Source organism: Carcharodon carcharias, chromosome 1 (assembly GCF_017639515.1).
Source record: "Carcharodon carcharias isolate sCarCar2 chromosome 1, sCarCar2.pri, whole genome shotgun sequence".
In the NCBI taxonomy this organism is placed as follows: domain Eukaryota; kingdom Metazoa; phylum Chordata; class Chondrichthyes; order Lamniformes; family Lamnidae; genus Carcharodon; species Carcharodon carcharias.
In genome coordinates, this window is record NC_054467.1 from 58,454,901 (window position 1) to 58,474,305 (window position 19,405).

General features: G+C 44.7%; 1 protein-coding gene across 1 annotated transcript in view; it reads right to left on the reverse strand.

Annotated features, from left to right (window-relative positions):
- march1 (membrane-associated ring finger (C3HC4) 1) overlaps window positions 1-19,405 on the reverse strand; it is a 143,336-nt gene that overhangs the window by 60,686 nt on the left and 63,245 nt on the right. The window contains exons 3-4 of the mRNA XM_041178332.1: window positions 16,633-16,709; window positions 1,114-1,294 (exon numbers count right to left, since the gene is read on the reverse strand). Coding sequence (XP_041034266.1) covers window positions 1,114-1,294; window positions 16,633-16,709 — 258 coding nt within the window. The remainder of the gene's footprint in view (window positions 1-1,113; window positions 1,295-16,632; window positions 16,710-19,405) is intronic.

Sequence of the window (19,405 nt, forward strand, 5' to 3'; positions counted from 1 at the left end):
GGCTAGGCTAAAATCTTGAAGGACAACGTGAGTCAAGAAACTATGTACAAGGAACCAGGAAGAGACATTCCCAGAAGTCCCGAGATCCATGCGAAAGATAAATTGATATGTGTTGAACTTGTGTATCATGCCATACCTCGACTAATGGAATGCTAAGTATCAATCTTTGTTGTCCAATAAACATTGTTAGTTTGTACTCTAAATTAGTGATTGTCCTTTTTGCCAATATGGTTGTTAGTTGACAATAATTTTCTTAGTCTGCGGTTCAGTATTGAGTCCAAATCCCTTCACTGGTATTGAGAGTGGCAAAAATCTATTCTCCAAATATACTTGAAAGGTAGCTAAACTCTCTGAACATCTGAGTCTCATATCACTAAGTGCAACCAATCCTGAATCCTTAGATAAATAATTGTTATGCTGATGTGGTGGCAAAATATCACAAATGCACCATAGGAGGATATATTTCTACTCTTGGAAGAATGTACTGTCAAGATATGCATCTCTTACATTGTAGGTTATTTGAGTTGGACATTTGTTAACTGCAGCAATTTAGATGGTCATAGCTGTGGGTGAATTGCCAGCTTTGACCTAGTAGGTACTGTACTTCAGTTGCTTTGGGCTATCAATTGCTAATCACCCAAAGCATAGACAGATTGGTGATAGACTGGCCTTCAAGATATGATCTAGCTATTAATCGAATGAATTGTCTGCATGTTCATGGTGGATTGATGTGAATCTTTAAAGGATCATGTAGCTTCAGATGAAAATATCAGATCAATAGGCAGAAAGTGAAAAGCAGCCCATTTTGAACAAATGTCCTATGATACTGTAATGTTGCGTTAGTCTCAAACTGAGCAGAATTAAATTCAACCTCGCAGGTGCTTAAAACTATATACATGGTATAATTTAAGGAAAGCTATTTGTAACACATAGATATGAAATACCCTTTATAAGGATTCAGAACATAATTTAAGTTGGGTTGCTTGGACTGGCTTTGTGATTGTATACGAACTGCAATAAAATCAGAATGGATTTCCGTTTGAGATACAAATCTTCTGGCAAACTCTTCAGTTTTATGAAGAGAAACCAGTGGATAATTTCTGGAGGGTGTACCTTACGCAGCGGTTTGAGTTTTGTCTCCATTATGAAGTCGTATTTACAGAGTTCACAGCAGCGTGTGTCAGAGCTCTTGATCCATTGGTGCAGACAGGCCTGGTGTACGAAACGTAAGGTCCCTGTGCAACGGCAAGGTGTGATGAGTGGACTATCATCATCCCCTTCACAGTGGCAGATCCTGAGAGAAGAAAAATTCAATAAGACTTCACTAAAAAGCCATAAACCACCTGAGAACCTTGTGGTCAGATGATGATTACAATCCCAAAGACTAGGCTATGTTATATACTTCATTGAGAACAGTGAGTGATTTACAATCAATATGAATATTTTTAGTTTTTTCATGGCTCAGTGGTTTTATAACCAAATGGTCCCAAGTATGAGTCCTTCAGGTACACCTTCAATATGCTTATTATCGATTTTCTCGGTACAAAATAACTCATTGTCACTATCTAAAGGTGTGGAAAGGGGCAGACAGCATTAATGTACATGTTTCACAAATTTCCTTTTGTGACAGAAAGGCATTGCCAAAGACTATGTAAAATGTTGGCCCAATTGTATCACATTACCGATATGAAGGAGATTGGTCCTGTGGGCAAATCTCTGGGATAAAAATTACAATTAAAATGAATATTTGTAATTGTGCAATGCTTGTTACAGCAAATATACAAAACTGACTTGATCCATAAAATCGGACATGATAAATTCATGACCTTAAAGCTAAGTGGTAAATTTTTATCTTTGCTGCCTGGGTGGTAATCCATTTGAAGTCAACAGAATGAAAATCGGGCAGACTCTACAATGGGTGCACAATCTGTTCCATCTGGTTCCTGCCCAGATGATGCACAGAAAAATTGACCCCAAAATGCCTTCAGAAGTGCCTTCATAACCCTGTGGTGGAGATCTCCCAGTATATTTTCAACTAGTAAAGTTTAGCATCAAGGTGGATTATAAAGACAAATGAAGATGCAGAAACAGAATTAAAATCTAAAATAAAGAGAATGACAACAGAGTTCACAGAAAGATTACAAAATAGCTTTGAAGAAACTTAATCATTCACGCTAGGATTTCCCAGTCAGCCCTACAAGAGCAAATTTTTTGCCCATCTTTACAAGGCCAATGGCCTTGGACACTCCCTACACCTGGCAATTCCTGCTTTCCTGGCTAAGGACCACTGCGGTTGCTGGAATAACTGACTAAGATGAAGAGTAACTCTAGATCACTGCAAATTGGCTCTAAAGGTTTGTTTAATAAATAAGAGATTTTTACACCCCTCCCCCACCACAAGGCTGCCAAGCAGGGCACAAGAGGGTTTTGGGAAGGATCGGATAACCTCGCCTCAATGATACCTGCTGAGTTGTGTTGGCTAAAATCAGAACATAAGGTAAGACAATGGTATTTTGGAAGCTAAGTCTCCTCAGAGATTTTGACTGCCTGCCAGCATGGTATCTGTTAGCTGGGCAAGGATAAAATTAACCCTAAAATATCATTTTTCCAAACTGACTAAATTCTATTTCATACCAATATCTTTGTTCTTCGAAGATCACAAATTAATATTACATATAAACTAACAACTTGCATATCATTACAGGATCATGATCACCTTTCAAAATGAGTCGAACTTTGAAAGTAGTCATTTTCAAAAGCTCAGTAATGTTCTCTAAAAGTAATTCAAATGCAATAGTCTTTCAGTATCATTGAAGGTGTCAGTCTCTGTTGCATTCACTTGCTCCACAGGGCAAGAAAATTGTGAATGGCGGCATCATTTAAAATCCAGGTTAGAAAATGCAGGGCAGAACCGTCCCAGATTTGCACTAAGTGTGGTAGCAGGCATTCTGGCCACAATGGTGGGTTTTCACGCTGTATCATCCCAAACTCGCCGCAATACTCATGCATTCATGGGATACATGCCGTTTCCATGGCAGGCAGGCTCTCATTCGTCGGCCACGCCATCACCTCACTGCTTCATCACGCCAGGCATGACATTTAAACTACAGCTGCACTCAGTGCTTCCAGCCCAAGACTGCAGCAAAGAAGACATGGCCTCAAAAGGCAAGAAGACTGCAGCCCTTGAGTGCCTTTTGGACACCTTTGATGTCCTCCACCCCATCTTTGGCCTCAGGAGGGGCAGCTACATTACCACTCTGGCTTGGTAGGTGATGGCAGTGGTGGTCAGTACCAATGCTGCACAGAAGAGGTTGGCCATCCAATGCAGGTAGAGGATGAATGATCTCATCTGTGCAGCCAAGGTATGGCAACCGTCTCATCACTCTAAACTCACACACTCAAGGCCATCACTGGCATCTCACTTACTGCCAGCTCAAGGGGCATCACCTCTCATTCTCATGCACAGGCAATGGCACAGTGGCATTGTCGCTGGACGAGTAATCCAGAAACCCAGGGTAATGCTCTGGGGACCTGGGTTCGAATCCCACCATGGTGGTAGATGGTGGAATTTGAATTCAATAAAATCTGGAATTAAAAGTCTAATGATGACCATGTCGATTGTTGTAAAAACTTATCTGGTTCACGCATCAGGGAAGAAAATCTGTCGCCCTTACCTGGTCTGTGACTCCAGCAATATGATTGCCTCTTAAATGCCCTCTGAAATGGGTAGCTAGCCACTCAGTTGTTTCAAACCGCTACAAAGCCACATAAAAGAAATGAAACCAGATGAACCACCCGGCATTAACTTAGGCACTGGAAACAACAACAGCCAACTAAGCCCTGTCAGCCCTAAAACAATCTTCAGCCAGAAGTGCCGAGTGGATGGTCCATCTCAGCCTCCTCCGGAGATCCCCAGCATCACAGATGCCAGTCTTCAGCCAATTTGATTCACTCCACATGATATCAAGAAACAGCTGAAGGCAGTGGATACTGTAAAGGCTATGGGGCCTGACAATAGGACTGAAGGCTTATGCTGCAAAACTTGCCGTGCCTTGAGCCAAGCTACAACACTGACATCGACCTATCTATGTGGAAAATTGCCCGAGTACGCCCTGTCCACAAAATGCAAATCCAACCTGGCTAATTACCGCCCCATCAGTCTACTCTCGATCATCAGTGAAGTAATGGAAGGGGTCATCAACAGTGCTACCAAGTGGCACTTGCTTAGCAATAGCCTGCTCACTGACGTCCAGTTTGGTTTCTGCCAGGGCCAATCAGCTCCTGACCTCTTTACAGCCTTGGTTCAAACATGGACAAAAAAGCTGAACTCCCGAAGTGAGCTGAGAGTGACTGCCCTTGACATCAAGGCAGCATTTGGCAGAGTGTGGCATCAAGGAGCCCCAGCAAAACTGGAGCCAATGGGAATCAGGGGGAAAACTCTTTGCTGATTGGAGTCATACCTAGCACAAAGGAAGATGGTTGTGGTTGTTGGAGGTCAGTCATCTCAGCTCCAGGACATCACAGCAGGAGTTCCTCAGGGTAGTGTCATAGGCTAAACCATCTTCAGCTGCTTCATCAATGAACTTCCATCATAAGGTTAGAAGTAGGGATGATTGCTGGTGATTGCACAATATTCAGCACCATTTGCGACTCCTCAGGTACTGAAGCAGCCCATGTCCAAATGCAGCAAGACCTGGACAATATCCAGGCTTGGGCTGACAAGTGGAAAGTAACATTTGTGCCACACAAATACCAAGCAATGACCATCTCCAACAAGAGAGAATCCAACCAGCGCTCCTTGATGTTCAATGGCATTAGCATCACTGAATCCCCTACTTTCAACATCCTGTGGGTTACCATTGACCAGAAACTGGACTGGACTAGCTATATAAATACTGTGGCTACAAAAGCAGGTGAGGGGCTAGGAATACTGCGACGTGTAACTCACCTCCTGACCCCACCCCCCCAAAGCCTATCCACCATCTACAAGGCACAAGTTAGGAGTGTGATGGAATACCCCCCACTTGTCTGGATGAGTGCAGCTCCCACACACTCAAGAAGCTTGACACCATCCAGGACAAGCAACCCACTTGATTGAAACCACATCCAGAAACATTCATTCCCTCCACCACCGACGCACAGTGGCAGCAGTCTGTACCATCTACAAGATTCACTGCAGAAATTCACCAAGACTCCTTCGGCAGCACCTTCCAAACCCACGACCACCATCATCTAGAAGGACAAGGGCAGCAGATAGATGGGAGCACCACCACCTGGAATTTCCCTTCCAAGCCAATCACCATCTTGACTTGGAAAAATATCACCGTTCCTTCAGTGTCGCTGGGTCAAAATCCTGGAACTCCCTCCCTAACAGCAATGTGGATGTACCTACACCACATGGACTGCAGCAGTTCAAGAAGAAAGCTCACCACCACCTTCTCAAGGGCAACTAGGGATGGGCAATAAATGCTGGCCCAGCCAGCGAAGCCCATTTCCCATGAATGAATAAAAAAAATACCTTCACATGTCCATCTGGCCTCATCTTCTCTAGAGACTGCCTCCTCAGCCCTCACCATCTTGAGGCCGCTTTCACAGATCAACATGTGCCCTCTCCACACACCTTGAGATAATGATATGCTCATTATTAGAATGTGGTTTCTGATGTCCGATGTCACATTGTCCGCTCATGCCTTCAAACATGCCTGATGCTGGCGGTCACAGAGAATCCTGGCCACAGTTTATGTGCTATGTTTACTTTCTCTTAAATGTACGTAAACACATTGGAAGGAGTGCAGAAGAGGTTTACAAAAATGGTTCCAGGGATGAGAACCAGAGATTGTTGAGGTTGGGACTGTTCTTCTTGGAGAGGAAAAGGCTAAGAAGAGATTTGATAGAGGTGTTCTAAATCCCTCCGCTGCTGCATGGAAGTGTCAATAATTTCCTGATTAATGATGTTAACATGAATTCCGTGGGCTGTTTCCAGTATGACTCTAATCTCAAGCATTTAGAAAGAACCATATCACACTATTTTATTGCAATAAATTTCAAAGCGGAAACCTCCTTCCTGACATGTACTTCCCCTAAGTGCCTACACAGGCTTTTTTAACTGTTTCTTGTGTTTATTCTACATGTCACCTGAGGAAAGATCACAAGGTAGTCGAATCCTCAGGCTCTACAAAAATGCTCATAAACATATGAACAAGGAACAAGAGTAGACCACTCGGCCCTTCAAGCCTGCTCCTCCATTCAACAAGATCATGGCTGATCTGATTGTAACCTCCCGCCTACCTCCGATAACCTTTCCGCCCCTTGTTAATCAAGAATATATCTAGCGCAGCCTTAAACATATTCAAAGACCCTGCTTCTGCTGCCTTTTGAGGAAGCGAGTTCCAAGGACTCATGACTCTCTGAGAGAAAAAAAAAATCTCCATATCTCTATCTTAAATGAGTGACTCCTTATTTTGAAATTGTGACCCCCAGGTCTAGCTGGCCGGCAATGATCTGGACCAGTCCTGTGCTGATGGTGAGGTCGGTGGTTCTCTACTGCATCCAGCAGTGCAACATCCATCAGATAACCATGCTGTGAGAGATGTGTCCTGTTTCACAGGCCACTGCCATGCACTAATTATCTCCCCTTGCTTCCATAGGCACATCTGGGAAACAGCCGATGGAGTCCACAACCCAGGGCCTCCACTCAAGACCCGAAGAAATCTCTGAAGAGAAATCTGAAGACGCCCTCATTGAAGACCTGTCACAGCATTCACCCACACTCGACCAATGCAGAGACACACAACTTGTTGGGACCTATCTTTAGAACACCCTCGGGATCACAATCTGGTGAACACATCGGACTTTCTGATCCACAGCAAGTGGTGGCAGGGACTTACATGGAAACATAGAAACTAGAAGCAGGAGTAGGACATTCGGCCCTGTGAGCCTGCTCTACCATTTATTATGATCATGGCTGATCATCCTACTCAACAGCCTGCTCCCACTTTCTCCCCAGACCCTTTGATTCCTTTCACCCCAAGAGCCATACCTAACTCACTCTTGAAAACATACAGGCCAGGATTTTCTCCTCGGCGATTTGGGGGCAGGGAGACGGGTCGCCAAGGGGGAAATGACGTGGGATGACATCGCTATTTAAATTTTTAGGAAGGCAAGCGGACAGCGAAATCAGCTGTCTGCCCACCGACCTGTCAATGGCCAATTGAGGTCATTGACAGGCTAATTAAAGTAATTAAAGACCTGCCTGTCCAACCTTAAGGCTGTTGGGCAGGCCAGGAGCCCCAGCAGGCTCCAGATTATTAATGAAACTTCATCCACTGGCAGGATGAAATTTCATGTCCGTAATTTAAAAAATTAATAAAGTTTATGTGGTCTTTATTAACATGTCCCATCTCGTGTGACATTGTCAAATGAGTGGGACATGTTAATCATTTTTTAATTTTTGTATTTTTAAAGTTTTTCGGACTGTCACTGATCTCCCTGAGACAGCACTTAGTCTCAGGGAGAAATGCGCTCTTTCACACACATGCACAAAAGAGCGCACTTCAGCAGCTGGGGATTCCCTCCCCCCCAGCACAAGGAGCGCATAGCGCTTCCCGTCGGGGATGGCGCTGGACGGACCTTAATTGGCCCTCCCACACAAAATGGCGGCAGGCCCCACTTCAGTGGCGGGTGTCGGCTGCCCGCCCGCTGCCGAGCCGGTGGGGCCTGCCCGCCATCCAAGGGCAAGATTCTACCCACAATGTTTTGGTCTCAGCCACTTTCTGTGGTAACAAATTCCACAGGCTCACCACTCTCTGGGTGAAGAAATTTCTCCTCATCTTAGTCCTAAATGGTCTACCCCATATCTGCAGATTGTGACCCCTGGTTCTGGACTCCCCCACCATCGGGAACATCCTTCCTGCATCTAGCCTGTCTAGTCCTGTTAGAATTTTATAGGTTTCTATGAGATCCCCCCTCATTCTTCTGAACTCCAGAGAATATAATCCTAACCGACTCAATCTCTCCTCATATGTCAGTCCCGCCATCCCAGGAATCAGTCGGGTAAACCTTCACTGCACTTCCTCTATAGCAAGAACATCCTTCCTCAAATAAGGAGACCAAAACTGCACACAATATTCCAGGCATGACCTCACCAAGCCCTGTATAATGCAGCAAGACATCCCTGCTCCTGTAATCGAATCCTCTGGCTATGAAGACCAATATACCATTTGCTTTCTTTACTGCCTGCTGCACCTACATGCTTACCTTCAGCGATTGGTGTACGAGGACACCCAGGTATCATTGCACATTCACCTCTCTCAATTTACTGCCATTCAGATAATAATCTGCCTTCCTGTTTTTGCTACCAAAATGGATAACCTTACATTTATCCACATTATACTGCATCTGCCATGCATTTGCCCACTCATTCAGCTTGTCCAAATCACACTGAAGCATCTCTGCATCCTCCTCACAGCTCACCCTCCCACCCAGCTTTGTGTCATCTGCAAATTTGGAGATTTTACATTTAATTGCTTCATCTAAATCATTAGCATACATTGTGAATAACTGGGGTCCCAGCACCGATCCCTGCAGTACCCCACTAGTCACTGCCTGCCATTCGGAAAAAGACCTGTTTATTCCTACTCTTTGTTTCCTGTCTGCCAACCAGTTTTCTATCCATCTCAATACAATACCCCCAATCCCATGCGCTTTAATTTTACATGCCAACCTCTTATATGGGACTTTGTCGAAAGCCTTCTGAAAGTCCAAATAAACCACATCCACTGGCTCATCAACTCTACTAGTTATGTCCTCGAAAAATTCCAGTAGATTTGTCAAGCATGATTTCCCTTTCATAAATCCATGCTGACTCTGTCTGATTCTGCCACTGTTTTCCATGTGCTCAGCTATTAAACCTTTTTTAATGGACTCCAGAATTTTCCACACTACCGACGTCAGGCTGACTGGACTATAATTCCGTTTTCTCTTTACCTCCCTTTTTAAATAGTGGGGTTACATTAGCTACCCTCCAATCTGTAGGAACTGTTCCAGAGTCTATAGAATCTCAGAAGATGACTTCCTCGGTGTCCAGCACTAAGAGGACTGCTGGAGGCTAGAAATTTGCTGAGTTCGAATCAGATGACGAGCCTCTGGACTCAGTCATGTCTTAGTTGCTGTAGCTGCAAAGGCAAGCTCGGGAACATCAGGAAGGGATGTCTGCTGAACTCCACAGATTGCAAGGCATGATGGAGGAGTCCGTTTGCCTTCAGGCTGAGGTGGTAGCTCCAGCATGAGAATGCACTGAGGTCAACACTGGTAGCATGGCAGCTGCCATGGAGACCTTGGTCCAGAATGTTGCTCCTGCACTGCTGCTTGGGCTCAACTCCATCACTGATGCCATAGTTGGCCTCCAACAGTGTGTATGTGAGAAGGGTGCGGGGCAGCTTGCTCTCACTCCAGCTACCCTTTCTCCTCAAGGATTCAGCTTGGGGTTCTTGGGCACCCATAGGAAGGAAGATCAGCAGGTTTCCCCCCCAGGGCAATTCATTCAGGTGACTCCAGGTGTGCCCAGCCCATCCGTATCCCTTCTTCCTGTGATCCCACCAGCTCCAGCTCCACAGGCCATGGAGGGTGCCACTGCCACACAGGAGGACCCTGAAAGTAAGGGTCCGGCTGTCCAGAGGACGCCAGTCAATGTAATCACAAACAGGGCATAGCAGCCAACAGGCTGCCTTCACCTCCGCTGTAGATGGATGGAAAGCACCAAGACGTAGCGGCAGGATTAGGAAAGTTAAGAAGATGTAGTTGCACAACCTGGGCTTGGTATATACAATCACTTGTACACACACTGTTCACTATTGTCAGTAAACTCCCAAGAATGTCTCCCTGCCTATGGCTCCTTGTTCTGATGAGCAGCGTTAGTGTCACTCAAATGTGAAAACTTTCTGCTAGAAGTAAAGGTAGGTATCTCAGTCCAGGGCCTCTTCCCTGTGCCCTGTGCAGCCTTCAGACCAAAATGATGGTCCAGCCTCACACTCCCTGGTCACATTACTGATGCCTGCACCTCACTAGTGCTTATCATTGCTACTAGAATGTCGTGGGCAGGTGTCACCAAGTTCCGTCATTCTCTCTGTGTGCTCTCAGCACATTTAAGGTGGAGCTGGCTCCCATCTCTTCAGCATCTGTGACCAGTGACGCTGTGCTCCTGAAGGGCTCAGGTGCTGAAGGCAGGCAAAGGGTCGAATGCTTTTAAAGTTTAATGGCTGCGTCTCTATGATATGACCCAGATCACAGAGCATAAGCGAGCTGCCCTCGGCCACACAGGAGTCAGACATTCACAGAGGCAATGTGACGATTTATGGGGTCTCCTCACTGCATGTCATCATCATCATCCTCCTGCCTTCAAATGAATATTAGGGCCTCCATTGCGTCTCCATCACTGGAGCATTCTCACAGGGAGTACTCGCACAGCCATAAGCCAGACTGGAGTCAAACGTTCACAGATGCAATGGGAGGATCTATGGTGTCTCCTCACCGCATATCGTAATTATCCTCCACAAATCTAGCAGCTATGAGGGCTTCCTGTGTGCGCCTGCCTTATCTGGCCAGTGCGAGACCCTCAGCCCTGTCATCATCGTCTCAAGGGCCTCCTCATCCTCATCCCCGTTGGCATCCTTCTCATCCCAGCAGACCTCCAGCTCCTCCCCAGCCAGCTCCTCTCCCTGTTGCAGCGCCAGCAGTAGCTGGCATATGTGAGCGATCAGTTCCTTAGATATGCGCAGTCTTCGACGACACTGGTTCTTAGTCATCTGTAGGAATGAAAGGCGGCGTCTCTGGACCCTGGGTGTCACTAAGCGCTGATGAACGAGGGCTCGTTGTGGCTCTTCAGCAGCGTGTGCAGGAGCCCCGGCTGTCCCTTCTTCCTGAGGGTGCTGCCCCTGCCTCTGCCCAGCCAGGTGCCTCAGTCACTCTCTTCTCTGTTGCCTTCACTCTCTGTACACCACAAGGCATACGGCTAGTTCACCAGGATCCATGATCCTAATGTACTCCTCCTGCAGGACGAAAGAGAGAGGCACGTGGGTTAGCATGCGTGTACTAAAATCATTTCAACTCTTTCTTGGACTCGAACTCAAGTTCTGTCTAAGGGTCAAGAGGGCTCGAAACGTCAACTCTTATCTTCTCTGCCGATGCTGCCAAACCTGCTGAGTTTTTCCAGGTAGTTCTGTTTTTGTTTTGTACTAAAATCCTGTCCTGGTTAAGTGTGAAGGCCCCTTAATGCATCCCAGAGAGTGCTGGCCAATGTTTGGATGGCCAGTGTTTAGTGTGCTGCATGGCTGCCTGAAGCTCCACCCACCTGTGTCCAATTGGCTGCAGCTTTGCCCATTGGACTGCATGCTGTGCTCTCAGCTCAGGCATTCTCTTAACCCACACTGCAAGGCAGCCCTGTTAGCTCGAACCATGGGGGAGGCTGGTCCAAACTAGCATGCTGACACAAGGGGCTGTGAGTGCCTCCATTAGTGACGGCTCCACAGCCAGCTTTAGCAAGAAGATTGTGATCAGGAAAGTTAAGTCTTCTCCCTCCCAGAAACATGATAGGGTCCCCCTTGTCCTCACTTATCACCCCACCAGCCTCCGCATTCAAAGGATCATCCTCCGCCATTTCCGCCAACTCCAGCATGATGCCACCACCAAACACATCTTCCCTTCACCCCCCTTATCGGCATTCCGTAGGGATCGCTCCCTCCGGGACACCCTGGTCCACTCCTCCATCACCCCCTACTCCTCAACCCCCTCCTATGGCACAACCCCATGCCCACGCAAAAGATGCAACACCTGCCCCTTCACTTCCTCTCTCCTCACCGTCCAAGGACCCAAACACTCCTTTCAAGTGAAGCAGCATTTCACTTGCATTTCCCCCAACTTAGTCTACTGCATTCATTGCTCCCAATGTGGTCTCCTCTACATTGGAGAGACCAAACGTAAACTGGGCGACCGCTTTGCAGAACACCTGCGGTCTGTCCGCAAGAATGACCCAAACCTCCCTGTCGCTTGCCATTTTAACACTCCACCCTGCTCTCTTGCCCACATGTCTGTCCTTGGCTTGCTGCATTGTTCCAGTGAAGCCCAACGCAAACTGGAGGAACAACACCTCATCTTCCGACTAGGGACTTTACAGCCTTCCGGACTGAATATTGAATTCAACAACTTTAGGTCGTGAGCTCCCTCCCCCATCCCCACCCCCTTTCTGTTTCCCCCTTCCTTTTTTTTTCCAATAAATTATAAAGATTTTCCTTTTCCCACCTATTTCCATTATAAAAAAAACCCCACTAGAGCTATACCTTGAGTGCCCTACCATCCATTCTTAATTAGCACATTCCTTTAGATAATATCACCAACTTTAACTTTAACACCTATGTGTTCTATTGTACTATTGTCGTTGACATCTTTTGATGATCTGCTTCTATCACTGTTTGTTTGTCCCTACAACCACACCGCACCCCCCCCTCCACCTCTCTGTCTCTCTATCTCTCCGCCCCCCACACACACACCTTAAACCAGCTTATATTTCAGCTCTTTCTTGGACTCGAACTCAAGTTCTGTCGAAGGGTCATGAGGACTCGAAACGTCAACTCTTTTCTTCTCCGCCGATGCTGCCAGACCTGCTGAGTTTTTCCAGGTAATTCTGTTTTTGTTTTGGATTTCCAGCATCCGCAGTTTTTTTGTTTTTATATAAGTTAATTCCAATGTGCCTCAAGCTCGAAGTCCAACAGGCCACCCTGGTGAGCACTGCGCAATGTTACTGTGTACTTACTGTACTTACCTCCGTGTTCCCCTCAAAGTGTAGCCCGCCAAGTGCATGTCACTTATCTGCTGTTGCGAAGCATGTTGGCGTACTTTACTGCCAACGTTGGAGGGCGTTCCAGTGTGGAGGACGATTCCAATGGGCAGGCCTAATAATGACTTGCAGATGTATTACGATGAGGTTCCTGACATCCAATGGTAGGAAACGTGGCTTGCCGTCGGTGGGCTGAGTGGACAATCGCAAACTGGTTTCATGCCGCCATGAAACCGATTGCGCCACATTGTCCGCTCATGCCACAGAACACACCTGACGCCTGCGTGCACTGATAATCCCAGCCATGGTCCCACCAGTACCCTGTACAAATGAAGCATAACCCCCCTACTTTTGTAATCAATTTGCCTCGCAATAAACTATAAGATTCTATTAGCTTTCCTAATTATTTGCTGTACCCGCATACCAGCACATGCACAGGACACCCAGATCCCTCTGAATCTCAGAGCTCTGCAATCTCTCACCATTTTGATAATATGCTTCTTTTTTATTTTTCCTGCCAAAATGAACAATTTCACATTTGCCCATGTTATACTCTATTTGCCAGGTCATTGCCCAATCACTTAACCTATCTATGTTTCTTTGTAGCCTCCTTACATTCTCCTCAAAACTTACTTTCCTACCTATCTTTGTGTTGTCAGCAAATTCAGCAATCCTACCATCTGACCCTTCCTCCAAGTCATTTATATAAACTGTAAAGAGTTGAGGTCCCAGCACTGATCCCTGTGGCACACCACTCATCACATCCTGCCAGCCAGAAAAATAACCATTTATGCCTACCCTCTGTTTCCTGTTAGCCAGCCAATCTTCCATCCATGTCAATATATTACCCCCTACACCATGAGGTTTTATTTTCTGCAATAATCTTTGACGTGACACCTTATCAAATGCCTTCTGGGAATCTAAGTACAATACATCCACTGGTTCCCCCTTATCCACAGCACATGTGATTCCTTTAAAGAAGTCTAATATACTTAAACATGATTTCCCTTTCAGAAAACCATGTTGACTCTGCCTGATTGCCTTAAACTTTTCTAAGTGCCTTGCTATAATGTCTTAATAATAGCTTGCAACATTTCCCTATGACAGATGTAAAGCAAATTGGCCTATAGTTCCTGCTTTCTGTCTCCCTCCCTTTTTGAATAAAGGGGCTATACTTGCTATTTTCTAATCTGACAGAAACTTTCCCGAATCTAAGGAATTTTGGAAAATTAAATCCAGTGCATCAACCATCTCACTAGTCGCTTCTTTCAAGACCATAGGATGAAATCCATCAGAACCTGGGGATTTGTCAGCCCGCAGCTCCAACAATTTGCTTAATACTACTTCCCTGGTGATTGTAATTTTCCTGAGTTCCTCCCTCCTTTCCATTTCCTGATTTACAGCTATTTCTGGGATGTTACTCATATCTTCTATAGTGAAAATCAACACAACACCGATGTGCCCTCATGTCGTAGGAGTTTTCTCCTCAGATGTAGCCATTTCTGATTGCATCTCTGGAGCTTCCTTATGTGCAGCCTATTAGCACCTCCGACAATCCAGGGACATGAGGGAAAAACTAGAGGACTGGAATGTAATGCTGTCATGTGAGATGGTAGATCAGGCAGGTATTCCATCACGCCCTGGATCTGTGGCTTCACTAATCAGTAAGTTGATTGTACTAATAGCAGCTGTCAGGTCCTGGAGGCCCTAAGGCACAGCAGTCACCATGCTCCGGAGGCAACTACGCAGGCTGTGCTCTATTCTGTTCCCAATACAATAGAGCTGCAATCTGTGCTTCCATGAAATTGGAGCCATAGATTGGTCCTGGATGCTGCTTAGCTCGGGAACTGCTGCAGGATACAATGAAATTAATCTTAAATTACTTCAGAAAAATAGGTGTGGAAAGGGGAAAGTGGTAGAAAATGTGAAAAAATGTATATTTTCAATTTGATGGGTACTTCCATAAATCAATTGTTCCAGGATTAAAATTGGGCATAAGTGGGCGGCATGAAAGATTGCTTGGCGCAGAAAACATCGGAAAGAGTTCTCTGGCTCTGATGGTAATCTTCTAAAACTTGGGACTGCAAGAATTACTTTTGGATCTTTCAGATTGCTATGTGGAAATAAAAATATTAGTGAACTGTGGCATTTAACTAACTTGCATGTCAGATTACTTCCATGTTAGCAGGCAAGATCACTATCCAGAACAGTTCCCTCTAATGACATTCTTTAGATTCATTTTCAACATTTTCACCTCCTGTAAGACCTTAAGATATGCAAATCCTTGAGTATTTTACTTTCATAGATTTCTGACAGGAGTTTTTTCACATTTTTTAATGCATCTGCAGTCGCATAGTAACCATTCAGTTTGTACCTATTAAATTTATAGCTCTTTCTCCAATATTAATTGTATTAATTCACACCATTTGAATTACACATGGGACAATTTCCAATAATTACTGTTAATTTATTCTTTGCATAGCAAGAATTTGAATACAGAGAGTTGTATTAAACAAAGGTCAATTAAACGAACAAAACATTTTTAAAAACTATTTTGTATAATTTAAATTGCTTCTGGGGACATCATTAAATTTGATTTTTTACTGTCAATAATATTCTGAAAATTGATCACATTTTCCTAATAGCTTTAACTCATGGGAAGCAAACACAGCCACCTAGCATAATGCAAGGCAAACTGATTAACCTGTGGATAAAGAATACATTTTGAGCATGCTTTTGATATTGAATGGCATGTAATGTAAACATTGGCTTTCATTAGTGGTTATAAACCAACCTGCAGACTTCCCCATCATCAGGCCAATCATCTACATTCTGAAGTTGTGTAGATCTAGCACTCCCATGAGGCTCTGAGTTGACAGCAGTTCCACCCTCGAGTAGAGGTAGTGCACTGGTACCTTCCTCACTCAATTTTTTCATATCTTCATCTTCAAAGGAAGAGGAATCTTCAGAGCCCTTTTTTATTAATATTCTTTTGTTTTGAACACATTTCCTTGAGCAATTCTTTGCATCCACAGATGATATTGAAGACGATGAAAACCATATCTTGTTATGGGGCCTCCTTTCACTCTCTTGGATTATTGTTTGATTGGTACAGATGGGAAGTGGGTCAATCCTTATCTTGTCCCAGTCATTTTCAGAGTCTATTGACAGTAGGGCTGGAAGAGCAGGACCTGATTTTTTCTCCAATTCTTTGTGAGCTTTGCTCTTTCTCCTGCCCTTTCTGTAAGCTCTCATTCTTTCTGAATTCCTTCTTCTGATTTGAGCCCAGTGATTTTCATCTGATGATGAATCAGAATCATTCCTACTGAATCCATTTATTTTTGCACAAAAAGATCTGGACTGTTTTTCAGAATGCTTGGTGTGATCATGCAAATGTTCACATCTCTCACAGAGTTCCCTTTGCCTTTTAATTCTTCTCTTTACATGTTTCTTACCAGAATCCCTGCTGTGATTGCTGAGCGCCATGACAGGAGTTGAATATGAGTCACCATCTTCACAACGGGCAGTAGATCTAAGCACAGCATGCAAAGATGGAAAGTGGAAAGTAGAGAAGATGAAGGGAGAGCATGACAAACATGGCAAAAGAAGTGAAAACAAAATGAATTAGTAATTATATAAACAGTTATCATATACTGATGAAGTAGAATAAAAACAAACAAATGAAATACAATGAAGACAAGCTGAGACTCAGACTTGAGATAAACAGACACAAGGAGGTAGATGTAATTCAAAATGATGCCTAACCAACAATAAACACTGCTGAATTGCCTAGGCTCACATACCTGCAAATGTCCTGAGTAGAAGGGCTAACAGATGTACGTGACTGACTCCTGGGGCCTGTTCCTGTTGGACTACTTGCCTGTAAGAGGTAAAGGCACAATAAAGTCAGTATGAATGCCACCACTAGACCAACTCAAATAGAAGAAAATCAAAGGCAATTTCCAGGGAGTGAAACAGAGAGAGGGAAAGGATTAAGGGAATTTTAAAAATAACTTCTTGCGATGTGAACGTTGCAGAAAGGCCTGGCATTTATATCCAACCCCTAGATGTCCTGAGAAGCGTCGGCGATCTTTCTTCTTGAACCACAGCATGTAACAGACTGGTACAGAGTGACTTGCTAGATCATATCAAAAGGCAGTTAAGATTGAGCCATCTTACATATTGGTCAGACCAGACAAAGACGACAGACTTCCTTCTCTAAGAGACATTAGTGAAAAAGTTGAATTTTTTGACTATCTAAAAGTTTCATGGGCACTTTTACAAGTACCAACATTTTGTTTCCAGATCCTTTCATTTGAAATCAAATTCTCAAATTGCCATGGTGGGATTTGAATGTACATTGTCTGGATTACTCATCTAAGATATTTAAGATAGTGACAGAAACATAGAAACATATAAAATAGGAGCAGGAGTAGGTCATTCGGCCCTTCGAGCCTGCTTCGCCATTCAATATGATCATGGCATATCTCAACGTCATACTCCAGCTCTCTCCCCATACCCCTTGATGCTTTTAGAGTCTAGAAGTCTATTTCCTGCTTAAATATATTCAATTACTTGGCCACCACAGCCCTCTATGGTAGAGGATTCCATAGGTTCACCACCTTCTGAGTGAAAAGGTTTCTCCTCATCTCAGTCCTAAATGATATACCCCATATCCTGAGACTGTGATTCCTTATTCTAGATCCACCCCCCCCCACCCCCCCCAGCCAGAGGAATCATCATCCCTGCATCCAGACTGTCCAGCCCTGTCAGAATTTTATACGTTTGAATGAGATCCCCTCTCATTCTTCTAAACTCCAGTGAACACAGGCCGAGTCAACTCAATCTCTCCTCAACGACAATCCTGCCATCCCAGGAATCACTCTGGTGAACCTTTGCTGCACTCCCTCTATGGTAGGTATATTCTTTCTTAGGTAAGGAGACAAAATCTGGAAGGCAGTGTCCTGTGGCATACCACAGGGATCTGTGCTGGGTCCCCTATTATTCGTTATTTATATAAATGACATAGATGAATATGGGGGGGGGTAGGATTAGTAAGTTTGCGGATGACACAAAGATTGGCCGGGTGATTAACAGTGAGGTTGAGCGTCTTGGGCTACAGGAAGATATAGACAAGATGGTCAAATGGGCAGATAAGTGGAAGATGGAATTTAACCCTGAAAAGTGTGAGGTGATGCACTTTGGAAGGAGTAATTTGACAAGGAAGTATTCAATAAACACTAGGAAGTTCTGAGGAAAATAGAAACCTTGATGTGTGTGTCCATATATCTCTGAAGGCAGAGGGCCATGTTAGTGGGGTGGTGAAAAAGGCATTTGGGACACTTGCCTTTGTCAATCGAGGCATAAATTACAAAAGTAGGGAGATCATGTTGGAGTTGTATAGAACCTTGGTGAGGCCACAGCTGGAGTTCTGTGTGCCGTTCTGGTCACCACATTATAGGAAGGATGCGATTGCACTGGAGGGGGTGCAGAGGAGATTCACCAATATGTTGCCTTGGATGAAACATTTAAGTTATGAAGAGAGGTTGGATAGACTTGGGTTGTTTTCATTGGAGCAGGGAAGACTGAGGGACGACCTGATTGAGGTGTACAAGATTATGAGGACCATGGACAGGATGTATAGAGAGCAGCTGTTCCCCTTAGTTGAAAGGTCAGTCATGAGGGGATACAAGTTTAAGGTGAGGGGCAGGAGGTTTAGGGGAGATGTGAGGAAAAACCGTTTTACGCAGAGGGTGGTGACGGTCTGGAATGCGCTGCCTGGGAGGGTGGTGGAGGTGGGTTTGCCTCATATCCTTTAAAAAGTACCTGGATGAGCACTCAGCATGTCATAACATTCAAGGCTGTGGGCCAAGTGCTGGTAAATGGGATTAGGTAGGTAGGTCAGCTATTTCTCATGTTTTGGTGCAGGCTTGATGGGCCAAAGGGCCTCTTCTGCACAGTGTGATTCTGTGATTCTGAAAAACTGCTCACAATAGTCCAGATGTGGTCTCACCTGTACAGCTGCAGTAAGACATCCTTGCTCCTGTACTCAAGTCCTTTCGCAATGAAGGCCAACACACCATTTGCCTTAACTGCTTGCTACACCTGCATGCTTGCTTTCAGTGACTGGTGTATAAGGATACCAAAGTCCCTTTGTCCATCAACATTTCCCAATCTATCAACATTTAAATAATACCCTGCCATTCTGTTTTTCCTCCCGAACTGGATAACTTCAGTTATACTGCATCTGCTATGTATTTGCCCATTCGCTCAACTTGTCTAAGTTGTCTTGAAGCCTCTTAACACCCTCCTCACCACTTACATATCGTGTCATCAGCAAACTTGGAAATAGTACATTTGGTTCCCTCATCCAAATCATTGATATATATTGTGAATAGCTGGGGCCCAAGCACTGATCCCTGCGGTACCCCACTAGTCACCATCTGCCACTCTAAAAAAGGCCCATTTATTCCTGCTCTGTTTCCTGTCCGCTAACCAATTTTCAATCCATGCCAATATATTAACCCCAATCCCATATGCTTTAATTTAACACACTAACCTCTTATGTAGAACTTT